We start from the raw sequence: 21,247 nt of genomic DNA, 5'->3' as shown, positions 1-21,247 counted from the left end.
TGAATTAGGCCAAAAATACGTGCATAGAAAAGGGTTACATTTGCTAAAACGCGTAGGGTGAATCACCTTGGCCCAGTTCTCTGGCAGAGCGACGGAACGTGGGGTCACTTTGGTCGGCTGGAACAAATGGCAGGTCCGCAGCCTGTTCCGCGGGCGCACAGAGCCAGCTGAGACGCTGGCTGGCGCCCGGGCGGCCCGGGCCTCCCTGGTCTCCCGCCGACTCCCCCGCTGACCGAGACAGCGGCTGGCGCCCGGGAGGCCCGGGCCCTCCCTATCCTCCCCGGCCCGGACCTTCGCGCTCCTCGGCGCCTGGCAGCCGGCCGCAGGACGACGGCCGCGATGCGGGGCAGCGCCTCGACTACGCCTTCGTTACAAGTGGCCGGCCCAACACTTGCCGTAGGCATACAGGCTGCGGTCGCTGAATGCCGCTGTTCAGGCCGGACAAAGGGGCCGCGGTCGCAATGGATGGCCGCCTTACACCCTGCGCTGTTCGCGGCGCGGTAGCGGCGGCAAAAACGGCGCACACGACACCCGCGCGCGTCAGGGCGCGGACGATGAACGAGCCCATACAAGCTGAACCCATCTCGCCGCGAATGGCGAAATCAGAGCGGATGAAATGCGGCAGTGGGGAAACTCCGGGCCAAGTTCCACATTAGATTTGAAGTTCGGACAATAGGACAGCCGAACTAAAGAAACCAATTCAGAGGCAAAACGACGAGCCAGCGAAAACATCACAGCGATTAGTTTGCTGCTTTTGTGGATAATCGTGGAATGGGGCAACGCATCATAAAAGCGCCACGACGAATTCGATTTTGGGTAGTTAGTGAAACGCAAATGCGTGTGGCGAACACAAGTTCGCCCCAATCTCGAACTGATAAGGTTCACTAACATAGCATTGCCAATAATTGTAAGACGCATGTATGTGATCAACCAATTGACGTCGCTATTTCCGAAAACAGTGATGTCAGGGAACTGAAGCACAGCTGGCAATCAATTTCAACACCAGACGATCCACACGCAGTCCGACGACAAACACCGACGGGTCGTGACCCGTAGCTGGGTCACGACCCGCCGGATTCCAAGTTGCCCGAACCCTAAGGCAATGAAAAACGACCTGAATTCTGATTTAGCTACCACTCATAAAAAAATACATCTGGGCATAAATATTTTCCCTAACATCCCGGCTGTCCAACGCCGGTTTAATGATCCTGTGACACAAGTGCGCTTTCAGCAATAATTCGTCTCCAAAACGCAATAGCAATATGTTAACACGTACTCCGGTGAGTGTCAATTTGAGCCATCCTCTCGTCTTTTCCAGGACAACTTCTGAACTGTGCGCCATGGTCACAACAATCTTTATGCAGCGCTAGCCAATTGAAAAAGGCGTATATTTTAGCACAAAAATTAGCCACCAGTTGGCTAACACGAGCAGGTCGAAATCAGGCGATGGGTGCAGGCGATACTAATTTATTAGTGCACCTTTCAAAGCTGCTACGTCGTTTTCGAAAAAAACTAGTTAACTATAGGATGGTTTCTCAGGCATTTGGACAACTCAAATCGAAATTACACCTAATTCCATTGCCCTTGGGTCAGCTATGAAGGCCAGATGGTAGTCACAGCCAAACCAGTTTTAACTGGAAAATTGGCTTCCTAGAGTATTTTTCGACACACCTTTCGGCTTCTTTGACCACAAAGACACCAAGATATTCCTAATCTTGACGTATTAAATTCAAGGGAGGTTAATGACTTGAAATGACCTTAATCAACCCGTACCTGTGAGGAACATGCCGCCTACAGAAGTTCTTGACCCTTATCGTGAATTCAAATATCACGATAAACACGATGGGTTTTGGTCACTATGACCTAAAGGCCAAATACGGTCAATCAGCTGATTTGAACACCAGTGGCCTTTTGCTTAGATAAGATGGGTACGTTAAAGTTGATTGCGTGGGGTCTGAGGGTACTTCAGACACCGATCTGAAGTTTGACCATGTTTGACCTCATTTCACCAGAAAGTCAAGACCGACGGATTTCAAAATTTGACACAAGGGACTGCACCCCAAAGGTCAACTTACGTTGTGAATTTGGAGTATCTAGTCCTCTGACCTTTTTGATATCTTAGAGAGCAAAAGCCCACCCCACCGCACCTGACTATCCGGGGACGTGCTCCGCAGTCAAGCTTTTCGAACTCGCGATGGGCGGAAATCGAATGAAGCTTCTATTGAGCCATGGCATATAAGGTAATATAGGCACGTACTCGAGATCTATCAATTTTCCCTGTTGATCGCATCCGTTCGACTTTGCCCAAACAACGCCGAATTTCCGGCGCTTCAGCCGCCAGTCTTCTCGCAAGGCACCAAACCGCCCTTCCACGAAAAGATCATCCGTTATCGGACGCCAGCATCCTCCATTCCGGAAAGCATTACTGCCCACCCTCGGGGGACCGTTTCCCGGAGGCGGATTGGCCATCTGATGAAGCGCGGCCTGGTGCGGCGATCCGCCACAGAGCCTCGCGTCAGACCCGCATCGCTGCGGCAAGCGGCGAACACGCGCCCGCCCGCCGGCCCTTGCCCCGCTGGCCACTGCCCCGCCGAAGCAACCGGCGCTGGGTGCAGCTGGTCACCGCCGGCCGCTCCCACGCCGACCCAGCCGGCGCTGGGTGCAGCTGGTCACCGCCGGCCACTGCCCCGCCGAAGCGATCGGCGCTGGGTGCAGCCGGTCACCGCCGGCCCCTGCCCCGCCGAAACAACCGGCGCTGGGTGCAGCCGGTCACCGGCGGCCACTGCCCCGCCCAAGCAACCGGCGCTGGGCGCAGCCGGTGGCCGCCGGCCCCTGCCCCACCAGCCCAGCAGGCGCTGAGTGCAGCTGGTCACCGCCGGCCGCTCCCACGCCGACCCAGCCGGCGCTGGGTGCAGCCGGTCGTCGCCGACCCCACTCGCCTGGTGATGTCGCGCAGGTTAAACTCCCAGGGCCCGCCGCGCTGGCCGAATTCGCGCCGGCCGTGGACGGCGGCGTTGAGTCGACGGCTGAAGTCAGCCATGCGGCGCACGTCAGCCGCCGGCGGACAGCGGCCGCCCGCCGGCAGACGCGTCGACAGCACGATGTGCTCCAGGTCGTCTTGCGAGAGCGGCTCCACGAACACCTGCCGGCAGGGGTGGGGTGGGTGTGACGGGGTGGGGAGCGGGGGGCACCGGCCGACACGCTGGCAGAAATCATCGCATTATTCCGTCAGGTCGTTACTCAGACGCACCGTAACAAACGAGTGCGGCCGACAGCTCTCACGTACAGTCGGGCCGGGCAATCAGACGGCAGGAGAGGAAAAACAACGCGGAAGGGCTGCAGCACTGAGCCGCGCGCCAGCGACGCGCCACTCACCCCAACGTGGCGCTGAGAGGCAAGCTGGGGCTCACACATTCACGAACGAGGAGCGTTGTTAGCATTTCTACGGGACGCATTTATCACCATGGCCAAGGACATGTGGAGGTACTTCAGATAAATGGACACGAGGCATCAAGCAATACAAGAGAAGTAGCACTGCACACGCCGAATAAGGCTATTAAGCGCTGGCAAAGGTCACATACCGCCGGCAGTTTTCGGGCGCAGGCATTTGGAGAAATGGTTTAGTGTTTTATAAGCCCGTTCAACTGAAAACAATTGCATCGTGGCTACACGGAGAAGCCGAGACGGCACCCTTCTTGACGCCTTTCCATTACAAAGCGCTCGCACTAAACTGAAACAAAAATGGCCGAGCCAGTTTGCTCGAACGACATCGCTTGAGGCTTCCACGAAGTGCAGCCTGAACACAATGGCACCAAAGCCACGGTTGTCTTCTGAGAGCCTCGTTTCAATGAGCTGAGGCCTCACAATGCAGTGAAGTCCACGGCCGGCCGCCACATCGAGCCGATTGGAGACGGCCGAGATCGCAGATTTCGGGGGGCGCCGGCAGCGGTAGAGACGGCCGAGATCGCAGATTTCGGGGGGCGCCGGCAGCGCCGGCAGCGGTAGAGACGGCCGAGATCGCAGATTTCGGGGGGCGCCGGCAGCGCCGGCAGCGGTAGAGACGGCCGAGATCGCAGATTTCGGGGGGCGCCGGCAGCGCCGGCAGCGGTAGAGACGGCCGAGATCGCAGATTTCGGGGGCGCCGGCAGTGCCGGCAGCCGTGGAGACGGCCTAAATCACGACGCACAAAAAAGACACGGCACGCAGCTACCGAGCCCGCATTAGCAGGATTGGGCGCACAAACTATTCAGTTTTTTGAGCTGAGACGTGTAAAGTTGCACCGTCTGTCCCTGATTTGTACGACGCTTTATTCATGCCAGGCGTTTGCTCTTTACGATGCAGCAATTCTGAGAAGTTATGGTACTGGAATGAGACTTTATGGAACGACAGCGGCACTTTCAAACATTGCATCGCGTACATCTGTAGTACTCACAACTTTGGCAGCAGTCCCGGCCGTGGCGTTACGGCGAGTTTGACTGAACAAAACGCTGCCGAGACGGCCTTCTCTCCATGCAGTTGTATGTGTTGGTACAGAACAAACGCTTTGCAGAAAAAAACTTCCGTTTTATTGCGGAGAACAAAGTCGGTGCAGTTGTTCTGACACGCCCAAACCCTTTAACGCGATTAGGATGGCATTGTGACCTCAGTGCCACAGACACAGCGGCCGGGAGGGGGGGGGGGGCGGTGATGGAGCAGGCGCCCGGCCTGAAGGCGTCGGCTGCCGCCAGAGCCGGCTCCGCCCAGCCGCCGCCCGCCGGGGGATCCGGTACGGCACGGGAGCCAGGTCACACACGGCGGTGCGAGACGCGGCTCAAACAGCAGCTGCCGAGTGGCGGCCCTGCCGCCCGAGAGCGGCTGGCTTTGCTCCGCAGCCGGTCTGTCTGAGGCCAGTACGCAGCAGCATCACCAGCCCGCGGAAACTAGATCCGGCGGGCTCCCTTAAAATGCAGCCTGTTAATCACAAGGCAGACTTGGTGCTATTGGAAGCTTGGGAACATTAGAATAGAAAAGCCTTTAAACTAATCGTTAGATAATCAACACCTTCGCCCAGCATATGAGGGCTCCCGTCCAGAAAGCAGAAGCGTTGTCAACATTTTTACGAGTCGCATTCATCAGGATGACGTCATGACGTCAATGACGCATTCAGAATGGCCTGATAAGACAGGCGTAGATGCTTCAGATGAATGACCGCGAGGCATCAAGTAATCTCAGCTGAATACAACTGGATATGCGGAGCCTTATTGTTCCTATCGCCTTGAGCGGAGCAGACGTCCAAAGCCCTCTGTCCTATCGAAACTGACATCACAAACAAAGTGGCCCAAACTACGAGATAGTTTACACCCAGTTTACCAGACAAATCGCACTAATGTATCCAGGCCGTGCCATACAGCACCATGGCACGGCTACCCGTGGTACAGGTTTTCTTGCCTTGCATGAGCGAGACCACCGTTGGGGTTGCCCGGGTCGGGCCACAGCAACTCAAGCGATTCCACAGATTGGATCATTTTTGCATTACACGCGTATGAAACAGCGTCAGAGCAGGCAGTAGCTAAGCAGGATTGGCTTTGGACTTCAGCACATTGGACTTCGGACCCCAGTAAGCCAGCACGCGGTCGCGCCGCTGGACTGTTCTCAGGGCCGCGACACGGAGAAGCGCCACGCCGTGCCCCGAGGCGAGACCTGCGCGCGGGGACGACATGGTGGCCGGGTGGCAGGTGACGCGCGGGACGGCGCGTTGAGCCTGGTGGATTAGGGGGCTTGGCAGTGTGGGATCATAGGAAGCTTCCAAGTACGGGAAGCCTGCGAGGGGCTTTCTCTGCAGGGCTCTTTGGAATTGCTAACGGAGACCGGTTGGGTCCGAAAGTAAACTGTCACCGCCCCTCCCTCTCTCTCCCTACCCCAATGGGCCTTCAGCAGCCCGTCGGGCGGCCCCGCCCCGACGACGGAAAACGTCGAGCCGCTGCCACTTACCGTCACGTTCCGAGCACCAGCAAAACGTTGACGATGACGGCGCCGTCTCACGGAAAGGCGCAGCACCGGGCGCGAGACGGCACCGACACACGCAAACGAACTGAGGCGAGGAGGCGGGGCGCGAGAGCACGCCCGCCGACGACGAATGTGAGCGGGAGAGCGGGGCACAGCTCAGTAGATTACTTAGACGCAAGCCAATGCCCAATTCAATTCTCCACGGACTCATTAGACATCCCTGGGAAACAGAAATGTCCTAAAGCCGGGTGTGGGTTAGTCAGTGGAGGGTAACGAAACGTGAGCGCGTGTGTCGAGTGCCACAATACGCACACGTCCCATACCAATGCTCATCCCCACAGAAACTGTGGCCGCAGAAAAGCGCACCGAACTTGGCGGTTCCGACCCATCCAGTTATCGGCACAGCCCCCCCCCCCCCCCCGCCCGAAGACATGACAGAATAAGCTAGCGCGCGCCCACGTCCATCCCGAAACGGACTTTGACAACAAGTCTTTCGGTAAGGCCCAAACTCTACCGAGACCCGTTGTGCCAGATTCCAGCTGCAGGACACCACCACTCTAACGGCAGTGGACTTGGCGAGCGAAGCCTCGTGCGCGCATCACTTGCCACCCAATGCACCCACAGCAGAAGGTGTACATCCAAATGCCGGTTGTGGTAATTAAGCAGTGCTTTGAACCCGGAGTGCCCAGACCATCCTGTCATGACGCCGCGGTCGCCCCATCGGGCCGCCGTACCCGACGGTGAAGGTCTGATGACAGTCGACCCAGCTGTTTCAGCGCACCATATCAAAGTGCTTGGAAATGCATCCTCAAAATGCTTAGACCAACACAATAATGTCAAATGTCCGCAGCTACATTTATCCCAGCAACAATATATGAGAGGTTCATACGCCAAATGCATGCCAGGCACGACTGCGGCTCTCCTAACTTCTTAAGGACGCATGCCGGACTGGACCGTTCGCTGCCATCCTTAGCCGCTTTGTAGCAGTGGAGCAGGCAAATACAACTATGCTGCACACGTTACGACAATAGAGAAGCTACAGGATCTTCCCCGCCTTCTCCTTAGGTAGCCTGTTCTCCCTGAGGCAGACCGGACCGCGGATCTCTGTACTGGTCCACTGGCGCTGCCGTAAGACCTGTCGCCGGGGGGGGGGGGGGAGGTAGCCGTCCCGGTGCTGCTGGAAGACCTCCGCCGGGGGTGGCCGCCGCCGGAGGACCTCCGGCCGGGGGTGGCCGCCGCCGGAAGACCTCTGGCCGGGGGGTGGCCGCCGCCGGAGGACCTCCGGCCGGGGGTGGCCGTCCCGGCCCCACCGGAGGACCTCCGGCCGGGGGTGGCCGCCGCCGGAGGACCTCCGGCCGGGGGTGGCCGTCCCGGCCCCACCGGAGGACCTCCGGCCGGGGGTGGCCGCCGCCGGAAGACCTCTGGCCGGGGGTGGCCGCCGCCGGAGGACCTCCGGCCGGGGGTGGCCGTCCCGGCCCCACCGGAGGACCTCCGGCCGGGGGTGGCCGCCGCCGGAAGACCTCTGGCCGGGGGTGGCCGCCGCCGGAAGACCTCTGGCCGGGGGTGGTCGTCCCTGGCGCGACGGAAGACCTCTGGCCGGAGGTGGCCGTCCCGGCCCCACCGGAGGACCTCCGGCCGGGGGTGGCCGTCCCTGGCGCGACGGAAGACCTCTGGCCGGGGGTGGCCGTCCCGGCCCCACCGGAGGACCTCTGGCCGGGGGTGGCCGCCGTCGGAGGACCTCCGGCAGGGGGTGGCCGTCCCGGCCCCACCGGAGGACCTCCGGCCGGGGATGACCGTCCCCGGCACCCCCACGGAACCTTTAGCCGGCCTCACCTGGCACCGGCGCAAGTCTCGCCGGCTCAGTCCGCCGTCCACCGCCCTGTTCAACGGCCGGAAGCTTCGCACCGCCCACCAACGGGCCCCGGCCGTCAGCGATTTACGGCGCCCATAATGCCCACGTGCGGGATCACCATAATGTTGCTTGGTCACGGGTTGAGTGAAAATGCGGTCCCCACGCTCGCGGAGTATGATTGCCTACAACAGACTATTTCTGATATTACTAGCTTATCTTATTTGCCCATTTCAAAGACTCCGTCGTTGGTATGAAGCTTTCGCAAAGTTGATTACACTCGGCGCAGCAAATCTTGAAGGCAAAATATTCATCTTGTAATGTTTGCAAGTCGGATAGAAAACCAAATAACGGACGCGGATGAAAGGCTGAGGAACCCCTCTTACTCATACGCAAAAGTTCCTCGAGCGGTCTACGAATTCTCGGAAGCCTCCCACTGCGGCAAACTACAGACGGACAATGGCACGTGCGCGCTCGCAGCAGCCGTCGCTGTGTGAGGTTTGAGGACGGCCGAGTCGGGCACGGCCAGGGATGCGACGGGTGGGAGTACGGCGGCATCGTCTCCACAGCAGCGCGTAAGACGAATCGCAACATAGGTGATCGATGAGGACTTGCCGTAGTGTGGCCAGCAATACCTGAACCGTCACTGACGCTTCCACGCTGCACCAGCCGAGTGATCGGCACAGGTTCTTGTGCTCAAGTCCCGCATGACCACATGCTACATGTTACATGTCACATGTCACACGTCACACAATCCACACATTACGTGTAACACGTCACACATCACACCGAGCGCCGTCTCACCTGTGTGAAGCGGTTGAGGAAGGACTTGGGCAGGCCCTTGCGCGCGCCGCCCTCGTGCAGCGGGTTCTGGCATGCGAAGATGCGCGTGACGCCCCGTTGGAGGGCGAACGTGCGCCCCAGCTCTGGCACGAACACCGAGCCGCGGTGGTCCAGACAGGCGTTCAGGCCCTCCAGCACCGACTGTGACGCCAGGTTCAGCTGTCGGCGGCGAAAGGTCAGAGTCACACCAGGTCAGGCCGTGGCGGCGAGAGGTCAGAGCCACATCAGGTCAGGCCGCGGCGGTTAGAGGTCAGAGCCACACCAGGTCAGGCCGCAGCGGTAAGAGGTCGGAGCCACACCAGGTCAGGCCGTGGCGGCGAGAGGTCAGAGCCACACCAGGTCAGGCCGCGGCGGTAAGAGGTCAGAGCCACACCAGCAGGTCAGGCCGTGGCGGCCAGAGGTCAGAGCCACACCGGGTCAAGCCGCGGCGGAGGGACGTCAGAGCCACACCATATCAGGCCGTGGCGGCGAAAGGTCGGAGTCGCACCGGCAGGTCAGGCCGCGGCGGTGAGGGGTTGGAGCCGCACCGGCAGGTCAAGTCGTGGACGCCGCGCAGCGCAGCGGCCCCGCGCCGGCGGACCGGTACACGGCGACAGCAGGCTCAAAGACACGTGGTCAGCCCTGGAGGCCCATCGGGCACGTAAGACGAGGGATGAGGCCCTGTGGCACCGTGGCCGACCGTGCGTGACCGCCGCATGGCCACGCCGGCGTCTGGAGCGTCCGACTCGCCCCTGTACGCCCCCGGCCAGGGCGCGGACGCGATGGCGCCTTGTTCGCACCCTTATCCGGGGTGTCCCGCCCGGCTCAAACGAGCCGCGGCCATCAGTAATGAGTCATTGATTACGGAACGCCCGCCAAAAGGATCGGCCCAAAAGCCCGCCCGCCCGGGGAGCTATCGGCACTGATGACGGGCCCATTAATCTGAATGAGGGATAGATCCATCCACCACAAATATTTGCAGGGTTCAGGCGAGCGTCGATTCAAAGATTTTGAATCAATACGAATGTTTGGCCTTGGTGACACAGATTGCTTTGTCCCTTATTTTGAATCGGGTAGGTTAGACGTCTTGTCATTTTAAGAACACTGGCCGTGTCAAGTCAATGCTTGCTTGACAACGTCGTTTAAGCAGCACTTACTGCCTACTGAAGGTCGATGGTTGTCAGAATAAGAACTGCTTACCCATAATGCTACAAAACAGAAGCCTAAAACATTTTTACTTACAGCAAATGCATATGCACAGTACGCATGATGACAGTGCATACCTAACAGTGACGCTATATGAGGGCGTAGTTCAGGAAATGCATACGTGTTGTGTTTACAACGCATTAAGTGCCTGTTGTAGTCCAACAGCCTGTATGTCAAAGAATGGCGAAAGCATACCTACTGCTTTCGAGCAGCATGATCGGCAAATGGCGAACAATCCAATCCCGCAGCAGCAACGGAGTAGGTTTAAAGTACTCCCTCCCCTTCCTCGAGATTGCAGTTCTGAGGATATCCTCTTCAGTATTTCAGGCAGAGCTACGAAACTTTCAGTACTTGACAGGTGATTGACTTTTCGCACACTTGACGGAGAAATAACCGATGGTATGCCAGCCAACTAAGTCGCGACGTCGCTAGGGGAGGCATGGAATGCGGTTATCGCCTGAAGCGCAGCTCTTCAGGCGCGCCCTTCACCTTGCCCTGTGTTTATGTAATTCGTCGGGTGACTCGACGGCTGGTTTTGGTCAGCAATGACACGGAAGGTTGAGCCAGGTCATCAGAGGCTATGTGAGGTCAACTGGTAGATGTCGAAGAAGAATCATTGTCAAGCCCATTTGTGATTAACCACCCGGCTTAGCTGCTACGTTTCGAAACCACGGCACGAATCACACACGTTGTGTTACCCTAAGGACGATGAATTGAGATCAGATGAGACAGCCTGGCCTTGATGTTTGACATTCGTTAGCATTATGGTAGGAATCTGATGCAATAGAACTGATTATTTTATCTGGCGTTGGTTGAAAAGTTATATGGCAATTACTACAGATGCTCCAGAGCGTTGAAGTCAATCAAAGATTTTGCGGATCCATTATTCATTTGACAGTGACTTGAGGGACAGGTGTCTCATTACGAATGTTGGAAGTATCACCTAAATGTTTCAGGTGGGAATGGTCATGGGTATGGACTGTCATTTCAAGCTTTCCGGTTGCATAGCTGAAATCGCACATGCTGAGATGTCTGACATACCACCAAGTGTTGCCCCTCACCCCCCCCCCCCCCCACACCCTCTCCCATGAAGCGGTGGTGGGTGGCGAACTATCTCAGACCCGGTGGCGACTTCACAGACTGAGGCAGGCAGAACAGCTACCGGACTACGCTACAGCTACGGAGCCAGGCACTTCACGTCGATGGCTTCCCGCTTCGAGAATCTTCGTCGAAACCGGGCCCCGAGTTTGTCTTAAGTCAACTAGCCGGAAATCCGCGGACTTTGGCGGGCCGGCCAGTCAGTGTTTCGTCAGTCTTGTATCCAAGCAATCGCTGAAGGCGTCGCCGCCATACGGCTTTCAGCACCAAAAACAAAGTACTTAAGTAGTTGTGTTGAACGCTTTCAAAATATTTGCATGCCAGCCCTCTGATGGGCCTTGGTTTTCTTGCCGTGTTGCGATGTGATGGACATCTCACCCTCTCATTCGATTACCGCGGAAGACACGAAGTCCGCAGACACGGATGTACAGTGCACCTGTACAACACGGGTTGAAACAGACCACATCCGGACACGGACGAGAGTCGCGACGACACGAGGCACGGAGGAAACCACAGGTAATGGCATCAGCGAACTCTGGGTCGGCGCCATCCACTGAAGTCGGTCATGCGCATGCGGCCCCGAACAGGGAATCAGCCGGCATTCATACGTTGTTAGGCATTGTCGTCAAATGCCCTCAACGGAACACAACCGAAGCTACCAGCTACACACAGAGGATTCTCTCATCTGCGCACCATGGCAGCTTTCACGCAAAGAACTGCAAACATTAAAAAATATGCTGGCCAACAAGCAATTGTCATGCAAACAAACTGGAGCTCCAACAAAAACCCATTCCACGAGGCCTTAATTAAGACACTGCAAAAGGACGGGAGGTAGACAAACACAAACGCCGGAAGCGCACCACAAAAACCAAACGAGTGAGATTTACCAAGCTGACAAGACGTTGCCAAAAACCGTATTAAAAGCGTGACATCTTTGAATGAAGACAACGAGGTTCAAACGATTACCCTCCAGAAAATGACGCAATCTAACCTGACAATAAATGATATCGAAAACACAGAGCAAGCTGAGAGTTGCAGATATCACACATACCTACAAATGCATAAGCGAAGATTGCATGACTAGAAGCTGTATGGATTGCACACATGATCCCTCACTCTCTCCCTCTCTGCCGCCTGGCCTGCCACCTACAGTCCGCGGCCCATTCTACAACGAACAGAGGAAGTCAATAGCCGCGAGCTTACTTGACCTGAACTCGCGGAGAACACAGCCATCCTCGCTTACGGGAGCGAACGTCAGAAACTCCATATCACATTTAGGAACTTCTATCAATTGCGTACGCCATGGCTGTTTTCGCCTTCCCGGTGAACCAGCCATGTGCTACCTTTCGTGAATGAACAGTTTGATTATGTAAATACGAGGTCTCTCAGTATTGTATCTCTGTTCACTTCCGTATCGCATATACGATGTAACTAATATACAGACGCCTAAGCAAATGCAAGGTTGCGAACTATAGTCATGAACAAAGTGCATAGTACTTGTCTCCACGAAGGATTGCGGTGCAAAACTTCTGAAAACTTTTAAAATCCTTTTCTGTGTTCATTTTCTAGCCACATACCTTGCATGAGCGATGTTCGGCAAGAAACGTTTCGCAAAGGAGTAAAACCACGCTTGTAAATACGCGTAATTTGAAAAGATCGTGGTTGGATGGCTATACGCAAGATCATGCTTTGATGGACAGGTGCGATGTCAGATCCCTCCCTACCGAAAATTTTCAGCCCTTATGAAAAACGTGAGGTGGTATATCTGACGCAGACGCGACAAAACCAACACACATATCCTTGTAGTGGCCCTGTTCACAGGTATGCAGTACTTACAGAGCTCACAGTACCTACAGAGCTTGCTTACAGTACTTACAGAGCTGACAAGACTTACATACCTCAACATGATCCAAGACGAATGATCCTTGAATGACATGATCCCCAAAGTCCGCCTTCCTCCATACAGCATCGACGAAAACAATAAGGCGGCGCTGATCACCAGGCCTATTCTCCTAGAATTTGGGCCGAACTGAAGGCAGGGGGAATGTCTAAAGAAGGTCTCTTTCAATGAAAAAAAACTTATTTTTACTTGGATACATGTGGCCTGCCTCTTGTATGTTGATGAAATTGCATGAAAACAATGTTTTCCTTGTCAAAAAGGTTATCATTTGCTAAAATTTCATAGAAACATTCCTAAACTTATCAAAAACTTGTAATCAATTGGTCCGACGTGAAAACGGCTAATACAGATTCCCATGGTTCTATCAAATCATAAGTGAACTTTCACCTTGATAATGTGCTGCGGCTGACGAAACGTCAGAAAAAATTCCTTTGGGACCCGGTTTTATTAAGTTCATTCTGCAGGTTATTTTCTCTTTTTTCTTCATCACAACACCAGGAGCTTGGAGCGAAATATAAATGGGAGTCAAAAGACAACGAACCCACGCGGCGCCCTCGTGTTCCACTCAGTCGAGCTTAGATATCATTTGCGTGGCGATAATGCTGATATCAGTTATCACCTAACTCGCCCCAGATCTCACAGAACCTGACTGGCAACCATTGGAGGGAAACCCAACTGAAGGTAACGGAGCCGGCCGCCATGGTCAGCTTCCGGTCATAACGGCAACCATGGAATGTCATCTGAGTCCGGGCGCGTACCTGGGCGGCCGGCCTCCCTACAGACGCGAGTTCCCCCCCCCCCCCCCCCCGCGTGCTCCCGACGGCTTCATCTAACGGCGCGCCATCAGCGCGTGGTCCCAACACTAGCGCCAGACCGTGGTTCCAGCGAGGGCGCCAGACCGTGGTCCCAGCACCAGCGCCAGACCGTGGTCTAAGCGAGGGCGTCAGACCGTGGTCTCAGCACCAGTGCCAGACCGTGGTCCAAGCGAGAGCATCAGACCGTGATCCCAGTGTGTGTGTGGGGGGGGGGGGGGGGGGTTCTGCGGTGGGCGACGAGAGCGGCGGCCAGGCATCCGCGTACGTCGACCACCGCAGAACCCCCTCCCCCCCCCCCCCCCACCAGCATAATACCGTGGTCCCAACACCAGTGCCAGACCGTGGTCCTAGCGAGAGCGCCACACAGTCGCCCCAGCGCCGGTACCAGCACGTCCGCTGAAGACCCAAGACCCTAAGACCCTAAGCCGTCCTTCAGTACGGCTTCTAAACTAAATCAGCCCTATCGGAGGGCGCCAGCTGTCCGGGACAGCGGCGTCACCCGGACGCCAGATCCGGAGGCGCGAGCGGCGCGCCGCTCGGCCGGGACAGCTTTATCGGCGCGCGGCGCGCAGCCGTCGTCGCCACGGTCATCCAGCAGCGCCGAGCGCCCTGAATGAGACGCGCCGCCGCGCTCGGCGGCGATTTACGGCTGGGCGGCGGCGCGGCGTCAGCGGCATGCGCCGGGCGCGCGCCGAGGCCGGCGGGGCTGACACGCCGGCGCGACACCGGCGGCCGCCTCTCCACACACGCCGCTGCTTTATGGCGCAGTAATTGGTCCGAGGTAACGAATGGGGTGTTTTACACTGCATGCAGTCATTAGTCAGAATGGTCGACCCGGCAGCTTGCGAGAACATTATTTACAACGGATGGCATACATTTGCTGTTGAACGCACAACGCGGTAGCAAATTGAAAACCATGAATTTTTAAATGTTCGCCTGTGATCTCCCAAAACATCATGAAAGTTATAAGCTTATCAGTCACCATGCACTTCGAACGCCGCATGACGGCGATGAGCGAGGGCGGAGCGCAGCGATCTTCTCTGCTGCGGAAGCCACGCCTACTGACCGTTCTGACGGCCGGTTATCAAACTACATCTCACCGGAACTATCTGCCCCAGCACCGAAAGGCCTCATAAAACGGCCGTCTAGCAATATCTCCATAGTCACACGGTTTTACATCTCTCTAAACTGCTCTCAGACCTTGCTCCGGCCCGAACTCAGATCCCAAGAACGAAGATGTAATAAAATGGCAATGGGGCGGAATTGGACTTCTGTGAAGTCACGTGACCATTGGGAATAAAATTATTCGATAGCCAGATCACCGACGCCCAACTGGACAAACGTATGTGTGGTGACTGTCAGCCCAGCGTCCAGCTGACCGCAGCCATGTTTAGGAGCCATCTCATCTGACTGTTATGTGATGATCCACATATGATACATTGATTCTGAACAGCTGACTGCTAAAGCGTGATTTGCGGGGCAGTTCTAAGAACGTGCCTCATACCCGTACATCTGACCGCCATCCCTGGTGCCCGACTGCTACGGGATGGTTTTCAGAGGGGCTCCCTTTACCTGACTGCCACACAGCGAATCTCAGCGATCCTCTCGCTATAGCAGACTGCCGCTGACTGATCCCCAGGGGCTCTCCATCTTCGGAGGCACACTGTTAATTAACCGCTGTAGCGCTCATCAATGAGCCCCCTCCCCCTCCCGTAGCTGACTTTCCAGCCGCGCGGCGCCAGTCTTCACGAGCGAGCCGCTTCGGAGCATGGCCCGGAGCCTATACCACAGGGAGCGGCCCGGCGCCGCGTCGGCGGCCGGCGTGCCCGGGCGGCGCGGGGCGACAGCTTGGTCCGCGCAGCCGGGGAAGGTCAGCCGCGTGGATGGCCCGACACGATGCTGATCTACGGCCGCGTCGAGCGGCGGCGCGAGCTGGCGGCTGACGATACCAGAGCCAATATCCCGTCGGCAAGATCAGGTCCGGCCCGACGGCGTCGGTCGTGGCCTGATCAACATGGAATCGGATGGCGATCCGCGCGCGGTGCAGGTGCTTGACGCACGCAGACCACCACGTGAGCGGGCGGACCGTGGCGGGCCAGCTGTCCAGACAACCGCGCCGCCTGGCGAAGGCGGTCTGGCTGTGACGCTTCCTAAAAACGCGGCAAAATGCTAGCAATTCGCAGAGACTACATGGATCTAAAATAGAATCACGATGTACCGGGAGCAGGGCTGCTGTTGACAATAACGCGGCGCCACACATAACTTCTGGAGCACGTTCTCGGAAGATCTCAGATAAGAACTATCTACATGTGTTTGCGTTTCTCAGACATTAAGCCCACATTAACTGGCAGCCTGCCAGCTAGGATGACACAAAACACAACCGGCGCGTCATTTCTGACTCAAAACAAAAACACCACGTGGTGAAAATACCAAAAGACATTGACAAAGCGGCCTTTACCCTTCACGAATACAGACCTGACTACATCACCTGGAGAAAATCGGCCAGAGCATACCGGGCTGACGTAAAACGAACGCAACCCGCGTCACATGCATCACCATGATCGGCCCGATGAGGTTCATTCAATGACCTCAAATGAATAAAAATAACACACAGCCGCCTGGCTGCCCCGATCTTAAACAACGCAGGCTCTCGAGCGTTGCCCGTCCGTCTGCCCCCCGCGCCTGCGCGCCCGTCCGCCTATCCCCGGCACCTGCCTGCCCGTCCGTCTGCCCCCGGCGCCTGCCCGTCCGTCCGTCTGCCCCCGGCGCCTGTCCGCCCGTCCGCCTGCTCCCGGCGCCTGCCCGCCCATCCGTCTGCCCCCGGCGCCTGTCCGCCCGTCCGTCTGCCCCCGGCGCCCGCCCGCCCATCCGTCTGCCCCCGGCGCCTGCCCGTCCGTCCGTCTGCCCCCGGCGCCTGCCCGCCTGCTCCCGGCGCCTGCCCGCCCATCCGTCTGCCCCCGGCGCCTGCCCGCCCATCCGTCTGCCCTCGGCGCCTGCCCGCCCGTCCGCCTGCTCCCGGCGCCTGCCCGCCCATCCGTCTGCCCCCGGCGCCTGCCCGCCCATCCGTCTGCCCCCGGCGCCTGCCCGCTCGTCCGCCTGCTCCCGGCGCCTGCCCGCCCATCCGTCTGCCCCCGGCGCCTGCCCGCCCATCCGTCTGCCCCCGGCGCCTGCCTGCCCGTTCGCCTGCTCCCGGCGCCTGCCCACCCGTCTGTCTGCCCCGCCCGTCTGCCTGCTCCCAGCGCCTGCCCGCCCGTCCGCCTGCCCGCCTGCCCCCGGCGCCTGCCCGCCCGCTCGCCTGCCCCAGCGCCTGTCCGCCCGTCCGCCTGCCCCCGGCGCCTGCCCGCTCATCCGTCTGCCCCCGGCGCCTGCCCATCCGTCCGCCTGCTCCCGGCGCCTGCCCGCCCATCCGTCTGCCCCCGGCGCCTGCCCGCCCATCCGTCTGCCCTCGGCGCCTGCCCGCCCGTCCGCCTGCTCCCGGCGCCTGCCCGCCCATCCGTCTGCCCCCGGCGCCTGCCCGCCCATCCGTCTGCCCCCGGCGCCTGCCCGCCCGTTCGCCTGCTCCCGGCGCCTGCCCACCCGTCTGTCTGCCCCGCCCGTCTGCCTGCTCCCAGCGCCTGCCCGCCCGTCCGCCTGCCCGCCTGCCCCCGGCGCCTGCCCGCCCGCTCGCCTGCCCCAGCGCCTGTCCGCCCGTCCGCCTGCCCCCGGCGCCTGCCCGCTCATCCGTCTGCCCCCGGCGCCTGCCCATCCGTCCGCCTGCCCCCGGCGCCTGCCCGCTCATCAGTCTGCCCCCGGCGCCTGCCCGCCCGTCTGTCTGCCCCGCTCATCAGTCTGCCCCCGGCGCCTGCCCGCCCGTCTGTCTGCCCCGCCCGTCCGTCTGCCCCCGGCGTCTGCCCGCCCGTCTGTCTGCCCCGCCCGTCCGCCTGCTCCCGGCGCCTGCCCGCCCGTCTGTCTGCCCCGCCCGTCCGTCTGCCCCGGCGTCTGCCCGCTCATCCGTCTGTCCCGGCGTCGCCTGCGAACAAGGAGCTGACCGTCGCCACCCCCCGGCAGGGACGAGCCGACGGTGATGTACGGCCGCGGCCAGACGCATTTATTTGCGCCGGCCGTACCCCCTGTATGATATGAATGCCCGAGCCGGGCAGGGACGGTGCGCTCATGACTCGTGCTCTCCGGCCGACGACCAAGCCGGACAGCCGGGCGGCGCCGTATCCGCCGCCGGGCCGCCGCGGCACGGGACGGCACGCGGCGTCTGCGGCGCGCGCCGCCGCTGTCCCGTAATGAGCCGGCAGACGCGCCGAGCTGACGCAGCGGCGGCCTGGACTCCAGGCGTGCCGGTGAGGCGAACGCCGCCCTAGCTCCGACCCCACGCCTGCTGCAGACTCCCCGGGATCACCACGAGCGCCTTGGTCGGTTGGCAGGGCGGCGTCAGCGGAATCTTGCGAGCTCGCACTGTATTCATGTGACCCATTGAGAGCGACTGCGAGAATACCAGCTGAATACTGCGGCTGTCGGTACACACATCAGCAGACGTCGCCTTACACCACATACGCGTCTGGTCGCCGCCTTCGCGGCTCAGCATCACTGCTCTGAGCCCTGATCCGGCGTTATCGACACCGGCCGCCTGCGTCACAACCGCCCGGCCGGAGCTCCCGGCTCCAGTTACGGTCGGGCGCCGACAGCCGGCGGCAGCGCGGCCCATACAGCGGCGGACCGCGGCACGGCGGAGGGCGCGTCACACCTGCCGCCGACCGATGGCGCGGCGGCGATCAGCCGGGGACGACTGAGGCGGCGCGGGACCGGCCGCCCGGACACGCAGCGGTCGGACATGGGTCCGGGCGGCGGGCTGGCCGGCCGGGCGGCGCGTTCCGGATGCCAGACCGGAGATCGGACAGCCGCGAATTGGTCGATGCCCCCAGTTCGACCGCCAGCTGGCGGCATCTGAGATTGGCGTCCGCGGGCGTCCGCGGACGGTCAGGCGATGCGCAGCCGCAGCTCGGTGTGATGAGTCGCACATGGGACGTTGCAAACAAAACATATCAGTTCTTGCGTGCTATGGCGCACTCAACTTGACCTCCAGGTACCGTGGATGTTCACTGAAATGTTCATTGTGTTTTCGTCTTCATCGATATGCCGGAATATTCAGCAGTACTACACGGTGAAGTTGTTATCTGCTGTACGAGCGCATGCAACCAAAACGTGGTGGTAACATGGAAATAAATTTTCCTAACTGGTCGAAAGCTCCCCACAAGCATTGCCACGCGGCAAATTTGTAAACAAGGACAACGGCCTAGTGGCCGTGATAACCGGATATATGGAGTCGATTGAATAGCCGTGATCGCCGTGATAACGACTCTCAATGCAGCGGCTAGCGAGTCCAATCAGGCCTAAAGCCTAACCACTAAGTTCTACCACCTCACACTAAGCTAGCTGGAGCAGTGGAAGCAAGCCCAGCCAGCTTTTGCCGTCTCCACTCCGGGCCGCTACCACCTGCGGAGTTGGCCAGCGTACCATGTTTACAATGTCTGAAGACGACAGTAATCAGGGGGCGCCGTCGACGGCGGCGGCGGAAGCGCCGGCGTCGACGCCTCCGCCGCAGAGCCGGCCGCCGGACGGGGGCGCGGCCGCCACAGAGCGCGGCTTCGCCATGAACACGGCCGGCCGCTATCAGTCGCGCCGCTCCGTCGGCCACGCGTTCGAAGCCATCGCCAAACAGGACATGCAGGTGCGCACGGAGACGCGGCGCGGCAGCGTACAGCAGGGCGGCAAGGGCCGCGGCCGGCGCCGTTCCGTGGCCATCCCGGAGATTCACTTCGAGGTGACGACGCAGCCCGCCAGTGGTCCGCAAGCGGACGGGTCCGACCCCACCGCCAAGCTGAAGGACATGCTGCACACCAACAGGAAACGCCGCCAGTTTCTGGAGGCGATGCGCGACCAGGTGAAGGACGAGACCCACCAGGAGCTGCTGAAGGCGCATGGCGACATTCTGGCGCGCACCATCCCGCCGCAGATGACGCTCGAGCTGTACCGCGAGGTGGCCCCCATCTTGGACACCTGCGTGCGGGCGTACACGCGCAGTCTCGGCCGCAACCACCGCATGACGGCCGAGTGCATCGAGCGCCACAGCGACTGTGTCCAGCGGCTGGCGCAGCTGGAGCTGATGCATGCAACGCACGATGAACCCGAGCCGTAGCGGCGCTGGCGCTGGCGCTGGCGCTGGCACTGGTACTGGCACTGGCGCTGGCACTGGCACTGGCGCCGCCGGCGGCCGGGCGCCCGGTGCCGCAACACTGCTCCACCCTGCGTAGCGGAGGGGCAGCCACCGAGTCCAAGCCCAGCCAGGCCCGTCAGACCTTCGGCGTTGATTGCCATTTGTTGCTATTATGTACCCACGAAACAGCCGTATGTTCCAATACACACGCATCACACATCAGATGCTTATGATTTCCGCCCCCGTGAATTGTTTATCTAGATTTCCCATAAAGCAATCCACGGAGAGCACGAGAAAGGAAAAACAAATTCAAAATCGATTCATGCAAGCATCATGTTTATGTGTTGTCTGAACGCGTTGTAAGGTGGTCCATGGGAAAACCATCAACGCTTTGGAGGCTCTCAATAAACATCCAGCTAATCCGCACCGTTTACATTGCCCAGCCCTGTAGCTTTGTAGCGGCGTAGTTAAGCTCGCCCCGTCTTCTGTTCAACGAAGTGTAGCTTGCCCTGTCTCCTGTTCTATGTGGTGTAGCTCGCCCCGTCTCCTGTTCAACGTGGTGTAGCTCGCCCAGTCTCCTGCTCAACGTGGTGTAGTTCGCCCCGTCTCCTGTTCTATGTGGTGTAGCTCGCCCCATCTCCTGTTCGACGTGCTGTAGCTCGCCCCGTCTCCTATTCAACATGGTGTAGCTCGCCCCGTCTCCTGTTCGACGTGGTATAGCTCGCCCTGTCTACTGTTCAACGTGGTGTAGCTTGTCCCGTTTCCTGTTCAATGTGGTTCAACCCGCCTCGTCTCCTATTCACTGTGGCTCCTTGACCCCGGTAATCCAACGTAGTCCAACCGTTACCCCCAGTCCAGTGCGGTCCAAAACCGTCATACCACGCCTAGCGCGATCCGACCCGTCATCCATGTCCAGCATAGTCCAAACCACCCCACCCACGTCCAGCGCGGTCCAACTATCCACACACGTCCATCGTAATCTAGCCCTTCTTCTCCCGTTCTGTGTTGCACGCTGTTTAAATGTTTGTTTTGAGTACTTAATAGCTGATGTTCAACCGATTTGCTCGCCGCCCCGATGCAAACACCCAAGTGCTGCTATTCCTTTCACCGGAATCACTTTGAGTTCTTTGTCCGACAGTACGGCTTCAGCATATTTCCATACGAAGCAGCCCAGTTGCTCCCGCGTCATTCTGCCACAGAGCAGCTGCTGCTCTCTGGCCAGGTACCAGCCGACCATCGCGGCCAACGGCCGGTCAAAACAGCCGCTGATTCTCTGGAACCCGAACTAGGGGCCAGTGGGCGGCCCAGTCGCCGACCCGTCCGTCGCGGGCGTACGCGGCGCCCGGTTGCCGCCAGCGCAGCCTGGC

The 21,247-nt window shown here is 59.2% G+C and overlaps 1 protein-coding gene across 1 annotated transcript; it reads right to left on the bottom strand.

The window, feature by feature from the left end:
- Positions 1-1,856: 1,856 nt before the first annotated feature.
- Positions 1,857-15,063, bottom strand: LOC119103043 (midasin-like). Its single transcript, XM_037226493.1, has 4 exons — positions 15,055-15,063; positions 8,639-8,836; positions 2,940-3,142; positions 1,857-1,863 (listed from the first exon to the last, which is right to left on the bottom strand). The coding sequence occupies exons 1-4, from the start codon at positions 15,061-15,063 to the stop codon at positions 1,857-1,859; spliced, it is 417 nt and encodes a 138-aa protein (XP_037082388.1).
- Positions 15,064-21,247: the final 6,184 nt, after the last annotated feature.

This window comes from Pollicipes pollicipes, unplaced genomic scaffold (assembly GCF_011947565.3).
Source record: "Pollicipes pollicipes isolate AB1234 unplaced genomic scaffold, Ppol_2.1 Scaffold_5724;HRSCAF=6776_pilon_pilon_pilon, whole genome shotgun sequence".
NCBI lineage: Eukaryota > Metazoa > Arthropoda > Thecostraca > Pollicipedomorpha > Pollicipedidae > Pollicipes > Pollicipes pollicipes.
The sequence above is the reverse complement of the archived record's forward strand: the minus strand, read 5'-3'. Positions and strand labels throughout refer to the sequence as shown.